A 7,018-nucleotide genomic window follows, 5' to 3' on the forward strand; every position below is an offset into this window, starting at 1 on the left:
TTTTTTTCCCTCCAATGCTTTCCTGTCACTCACAAAGAAGTCTGGGACAGGCTATGCCATGGTGATATGAGGAACGACCAATACATGATGCTTTTTGAAGTGATTGCACAAGAGCGTGAATTTTAAGAATGCCAGAGACCCTTGAGGATTAATCCTCTAAAATTTGCCCATGGGTCACTGATGGACCCAAAAAGTACAGTAGAGGTGTTTATACATGTACTTTTCAGGATATTACAAAAGGGAATCAGGTTCTTCTCTCAGAACAACGGGCTCCACTGACTCAAGTTGACTAAGCTGATTTGTCATGGAGTGATGGGACTCACAATTTCCTATAAATGGGTCATTGTTCCCTTTATCCCACCCACTCAAAACACATTGAAATCACTTCCTGTTAATGCTAAAAATTAAAGGGATCATCGTTACAACAAAGAGGTAATCTCTGATATTTTGCAGGGTTTTTTGTAGAGTCTGTTACCAAGGCCATGAGTAAATAACATTAAATGAAAGTTAGTCACAGGCTATTGATTGTTTAGACTCTAAGGGAGAGAGAAAATAAACTGAAGCAATTTGCCTTGCTGAGATATGTGGTGATCAAAGACCTGTTTTACACCGCTGATTAAATAATAAGAAGGGGAATAAAAAGAGAGGAAGGAAGCTGATGAAAGTCAGTAAGGGTGTTGGAGGTTGCAGCTGACAAGTGAAGCCACCTCTGAGAGCTCTTGTCATGGGTGGAGGAGTTGGCAGACGGCCAAGGGCTGCTTGTGCAGTTTGATCCAAAGTGCAAATTGAAGTCAAGAGTGCTTCTTTTGGTTTACTTCCTTTACCTGCATCACCCTCGTCCTCTGGGTAACTTGTTAAGGGTTTTCTCTACTGACAGTCAAAATCACAAGCCTTCGCTGCTAATTTTCAACTCAACCTCACTCTTTGCTTTCCCTGTTCCTGCAGGAATTTGCAATTTTAGGATGGATCTTGTTTTCTCAGGCTAAACATGTCAACGCTGCACTGTGTGGGAGCCCTGAAGGAGCTCTGTCCTTGTCCTCATGGGAGTGATGACCCAGAGGATGGGGTCAAGTTAATCAATTACACTCCTGCTAACAGGCAGGAAAAAACCTGGGGGAGAACAGATCCCACGGCTCACAGGCAGCTTTTCGGTTCATGGACTGGGACCATCAATATCTGAAAAACTCAAACCAGGTAATTAGAGCTGGCTTTCAGAAATAGGAACCTGGGGCAGGTGGATGGGCCAGTGTCTGCCTGCATGGAGGGGGGGTGGGAGGTGCCCAGGCCCTACGTCCCTCAAGTGCCAAATCTGATGTTTCTCTCAGCAGCAGCATCAAAAGTATCTCAACAGTGTTTCAGCTTTATGCAGGTAGTTTGCTTGACCCAGTAGTTGTTGGTTTTTATTCCCCAGGACTTCAGCCGTTGGTTTGGTTTCAAAAGCAGTAAAAGGAGTAATTTTGTTTGACTCCAAGAGGCCCTCAGTATCTTAAAATGAAGGAGAGACTGATGGGACAGAAAATTACTTCAGATGACAAAATATCTAGTAGGAGGAAATGGTCAGTGAAAATGCATTGTTGTCACTTGAGAATTAGAACTTGTTTTAGATGTAGTGTCTCAAAATGAGAATAACCATAAGCCAGAAAGTATTTTAGCCACCTTTACTTTGCATGTTGTCTCCCCACACCCCTTTCCCCCAAAGAATGAACTGTCTTAGGAGGTCTGTGGTCCAGTGTGCTTTACCTGTATGAAAAGCAGACAGGGACAAATTAGGCTCCATCATACTCAAGATACATGTTCTGGAAAGAAAGACAAGACACATGTTCTATGTTTTTACCTCAAATGGAGACATATGGGAGTTGCCATGTCCTGGGGAACCAAGGAATTTTGGACCTCTGCCTTCATTTGTTTATCTCACTGCCTTCTGCAATGCTGACGGTGGAAACCATGAGCAATTTCAGCCTTCCATTAACTATCACCTATGACCTACTTCAGTTCTGTGTTGCGTGTTGTTTTAGTTCCAGGAATTAATGCCTCCCTGGAGGAACTTGATCAAAGAAAGCTAGACAGTTAACAGGGTACTCTACGTATGTTAGACAGTCACGCTGGGGTTTCCAAAAGTCACTGAGATTTCAACAGGTCTTCCTGGGACATGCAGTGGACAAGATAATGAAAGTAGCCAATCCAAGAAAAGTGAATAGCCAGATCAAAACTGGTATCACCTCACCTGTCTGGAGGCTATGATGATGTGACAAAGCTCATAAGGGTTTCATCTGACAAACAGTACTCTTGGGTTAAAAAGGACAGTGAACATGTTAGGGAAGGCTCTGAGAAGAAGGAAAATAAGCCTAAACAGAAATCATGGCAGCACTTCTGAGTATATTCCCAGCTATGATCCAGCTCCCTGCCTAGTACTATGTGTGACAGACAAACTTCTACTCTCCCCACTTGAGAAAAAAGAGGCAAAAAGTAGTCTAGGGGATGAGGTCTCCAGAAGGCAGTATGGTGTGTGTGCCCAAGCCACTATGCATGCACCATGACTGAGTCATTCCTCTGCCACAGCATGCCCCTGCATGAGAAGAAGATTCCTATACTTCTGATGCAGGCCCAGGAAAAGCTTGAGACTGGCTAGGAAAAAGAGATAGGAATTGAGATCTACCATTTATATTTTTACCTGTTGATTTCATGGAGCATCTTATTTTTTGTGATACTTAATGAAGGGAGACACTGGATTTGAAGGGAGTCAGTGTGTTTGCCTCTTTCACATATCCCTGGAAAAGTAAACTGTAAACCTTTACCAGGACATGAAGAAGCAAGCCCCAAAAAGGGAGCACTTTGTCACTCATGGCTATCTTCCTGAGCTCTTGCTGGACGAGGGCAGCAGGTTAGGGCCACACTGACTTGTTCAGATTAGGACTGTCCTTGTGAAGTGAATCTCCCAGTCATCCCCTTGCTTTTGTTCACACAGTGGAGCGTTGGGTTCCTCTTGTAAGTAGCCCAGAAGATGCACTCCAGGAGGACCTGTGTCAGACTCTGACTGCTGACAAGCACTCAGCCCATGAGGTTGGACTGGTACTGGTCTAGGGAAGACTCCCTGCTGTCTTCATGCTCACTGTATGGCTCTTAAGTCCTCAGCACTCCTGCTTGCTGCACTACTATGTGGATGTAGTCTAAGCCCGGTTTACTGCAGACCTACAGGTGACAGGTCTCTTTAAATGTGATAATTGTGATTATTATAAGATTTTAAGTTCTGCTGTTTCTGAAATATGTTTCATCTCAGGCAGAACACTGTTTTATTTCCCACTTTCTATGTATAATTTTAGGTATATGGATATATAAGGTGTGTACACATATATCTATAGTGTTAGGTATATGGATGGATATATTTGGAAGCTATAACAGTAAATATATGTTCAGGTAACACAGGATGAAATTCATCCTAGTGCTACCTCTTGTGTAATAGCGTCCCTACGCCTAGCAGCATAGCTCTCTCTGTCACAAAAAGGTCCACAAGTTCTGCCTCTGATTTGGGGACAGAAGTGGCTCAAGCCAGCTGAGGTGCACCAGGCATGCGGAGTGGCAGTATAAACATCTGTTAGCAGGAACAGCTCTTCATTTGTAAGTGGGGAGGCAGGCTGTTTGTGCCTCTCCTACCCCCAGCTCACAGGGCACTTTGAGGTCAGTGTCTTCATCCATGATATGGTGTGGTCACAGCTATGCACAGCTACCTGGTCCTCATTTGGATCAGGGCCACGGTCACCTCTGACTGACCCAGCTGTGAAAAGATAAAGCAAAGTGCTGACAAGACAGATACTCATATTCTGAGAAATTAATTTTAGGTTTTTTTAGTATAGTATGAAGGTGTGCTTTTCGAAGTCCTGCACTTCTATTTGTTTATGGTGAGAGATATGTCAATTTTTTATTTCCTGTAGTCATTTCCTCCAGTTCCCTCTAGCCTCTGGTATAAAGTGATCAAATAGAAAGTCCAGAGATTACGATTACTCATCGCTTCACAGTCTGTTGTGTCATTCCAACCATGAGACTCATCTTTCAAGCATGTTCAATGATCTTCACACTGGGTAACCTGGTGGCTTTTCAGTCACAACCTCCTGGTAAGAAATTTATTTAAGAAGTTGATATATTAGTTAAAAATATTTCTGTGCGTTCTTTACCTCATGTTGCAATAGTCGTTAGTTTTTTTGGTGAAAAGAATCAACCAAACAGAAATTGATATCCAGTAGAGATGAAAGTGGATTCCTCAAAAAAAACCCAAAGCAAAATAAGGATGATAATAACAGATTTCTGTGAAAGTTTTCTAATTAAAAATCAAGGCAGAACTCACTAAGCTTGTGTCTGTTCTTTAAGCAGGACTACCTACTGTTTAAGACATAGGTTATAACAGAGTAGACTGCATCCAGAAAACACTAACCTTCACATTAAACCAAGATGGATAAAACAGATTCAAGGTAAGACTTCAGCGGTTAGTATTCTGGAAGAATGAACATGATGGGAAAATATCCAGCAATATCTTGCTCCTGAGAAAGCATCTAGGTAAAAAATGTTATTAAACAGTAAAGTTAATAAATACATTAAAGACTGGTTATATGGCTACCTAAATATAAGAACATCTCTGTTTCACGTGTTTGCCTGCAATGCCATCACTTATTGCTCGCCAAAGATAAATGGATTTTTACAGAAATCAAACGTAAAGCCCAACTTATTAACCAGTAATCTAACCTTCATGCTTGATAATTTATTGCAAGTTCCCTGTCATTAATTTTATAAGGAGAAAGAAATACTTTAGAGTCATGCTCTCGTCTTATCAACCTATAAATTATCTCTCTGTTTTGCTGTAAGTGCCATTTTTGGCAATGCAGCATCACGTGATTCTCTCGGGTTAAATTGCTTCTGTGATTCACTGGCTCTCCTGTGTGGGGACATGACTCTTATGTGTCCTGAGATGGCAACCACCTATAGCCATGCTGTATTGATGGCACGACTTTGTGGAACAAATGTTGAAATTGCAGTTGTGGTGCTTATTTGATGCAAAGTGTTGTGATGCCTAGCAATGGTTGGTGATCTTCTGAAAAAAAAACCACTCAGTTTGACAGGTTATAAGAATTATGCCTTACCTCAAAATGTCTATATAAAACTGTCTCTTGCTGTCTTATTCCTTTTCTTGAAAAGAGGTTTTCTATTCAGCCTCTGTGCTGTGCATTCAGTTCAGCAGTCTTGTTTGCAAGGAGTTGCACCTTCGCCTACATGTGTTCCTATTAATGAAATGAAACTGTTCTCATAGATTGGTAGTATTAAGGGTAACTACAGACTGTAGGCTCAGATCTGGGTCTTGCTCTCCAGTGGTTTCTATACAGGGTGCTGCAATATGTGGAAGTTCAACATGCGGTTACTTATCAGGTTTCATCAGTGTAAGGAAATCAAAAGTGGTTTTTCTTCTTTGTTATGTTTCAGTGAGGTTGCAACTGTTCCAGTACATGCATGTTCCATTCTGTTATCTTGCAGATTGAAATTCTGCCTCTCCTTGTTCTCTTTTTTTATCTGTTCCATGACATTCAGCCTTTTTACAATGTTCCCCTTCGATAACATTTTTTCTCAGTAGTAAACTTTGGAAAGTGGATTGGAGGTGGAATGTATTTGCTCATATTCTTGATCATGGTTGTATCTTCATAATTTATTACTCAAGGAAATTTTATTTTTTTTTCCCCCTGTAAAAGTGCTTTCTCCACACACCATAGTATTATTTTCCATGCTTCTCTGTCCTGAGAAAAGCTAGGTGCCCAGCAGTGCCTGTGAGGTTAAAGTCTTGTGTGGAGTCCTACCAGTCCCCCTCTGGTACCAAAGATGTAGACTTGGATAGTTCTCTCTGAAGGTCATGTTCCCAAACACTGGTATGTGTCCTACAGCACTGGAACATACTGCATAACTATCTAGATCAGCAGACCATCCTCAGACAGAAAGTTGCTACAGCCCCTCTTTAGCCCGGGGATTGCCTGTGAATAATATATATTTTTTGATCTTTACATCTATGTACTATCATAATACAAAGAATAATGATAAATGTGTTGCTTTTGTCTATTGTGTGCCTCTGTGCATGAGTATAAGAATGCTTTAAATAATTACAATGGCTGTGGAAGAGCTGGTATGTTAGCTGAGAGTGATCCGTGGTGTTACAGGTGGATTCATAAAAATTCCACCATAAAGAAAGGGAGAGAAACGGTCCCCTCTATTCTCTTTCTCTCTGTCTCTTTCAATTAACAAAAGATATGAATGATTCTGCCTCCAGAAGTATAGGAGCTTCAAAAAGAAAAAAAAAAAAAAAAAAGTAAACACTTTTTCATTTAAAGGCAAAGGAAAAATTAACAGAAGGAAACAACATATTTCAGATAACCTGTACATATCCTCAGAGGATTTGATGTCAGTTTAATCCAAACTTTAAGAACCTCACTTAAGCTATGCATCTTTTCATGTTGAAATGTGAGTTAAGCAACATATATCTGCTATAATTTGAAAAGATGCACACAAAAGTTTATGGAATATTTACAAAAAACCAACTCTTACCGCATTCAAAAAGGCTACAAAACTCATGAAATTAGAAAGGATGATAGAAAATTGCCCTGACTAAAGCTCTAGAAACAGAGTCTTCAATCATCAAAGATTGGTAAAGGCTTTTCTGTCCTACATAGCCAGTTAATTATGTTAAGACTGGTTTCTTATCTAGTTCTTAAAAACTAGAGCACAGGAAAGAATATGTATATATTACCAGACAGTTTATTACAATTTCTGTTCCATTTCTATTAAGTGATACTATTTATTGTTAAAGTATTTAATACCATATTACTTTCTATTTTAGTACATAAATAAACGCAGTTGCTGGAGTTTATGTTTAAATGTTCAAATCCCAGAGGTTCAATTCACAATATGGAGGGGTTTTGCAGAAAAAGGTTCTGATCCTAGAAAGATTTATACGTGTTTTTAAGTTGATGCGCTCTGAGTAATCCTGCTG

The 7,018-nt window shown here is 40.3% G+C and overlaps 1 protein-coding gene across 1 annotated transcript in view; it reads left to right on the top strand.

The window, feature by feature from the left end:
- Nucleotides 1–4,033: 4,033 nt before the first annotated feature.
- LOC104462302 (cytokine receptor-like factor 2) overlaps nucleotides 4,034–7,018 on the top strand; it is a 16,073-nt gene continuing 13,088 nt past the window's right edge. The window contains exon 1 of the mRNA XM_010074196.1: nucleotides 4,034–4,109. Within this exon, the coding sequence (XP_010072498.1) occupies nucleotides 4,034–4,109 (76 nt within the window). The remainder of the gene's footprint in view (nucleotides 4,110–7,018) is intronic.

This window comes from Pterocles gutturalis, unplaced genomic scaffold (assembly GCF_000699245.1).
Source record: "Pterocles gutturalis isolate BGI_N339 unplaced genomic scaffold, ASM69924v1 scaffold10587, whole genome shotgun sequence".
NCBI classification, from domain to species: Eukaryota; Metazoa; Chordata; class Aves; order Pterocliformes; family Pteroclidae; genus Pterocles; species Pterocles gutturalis.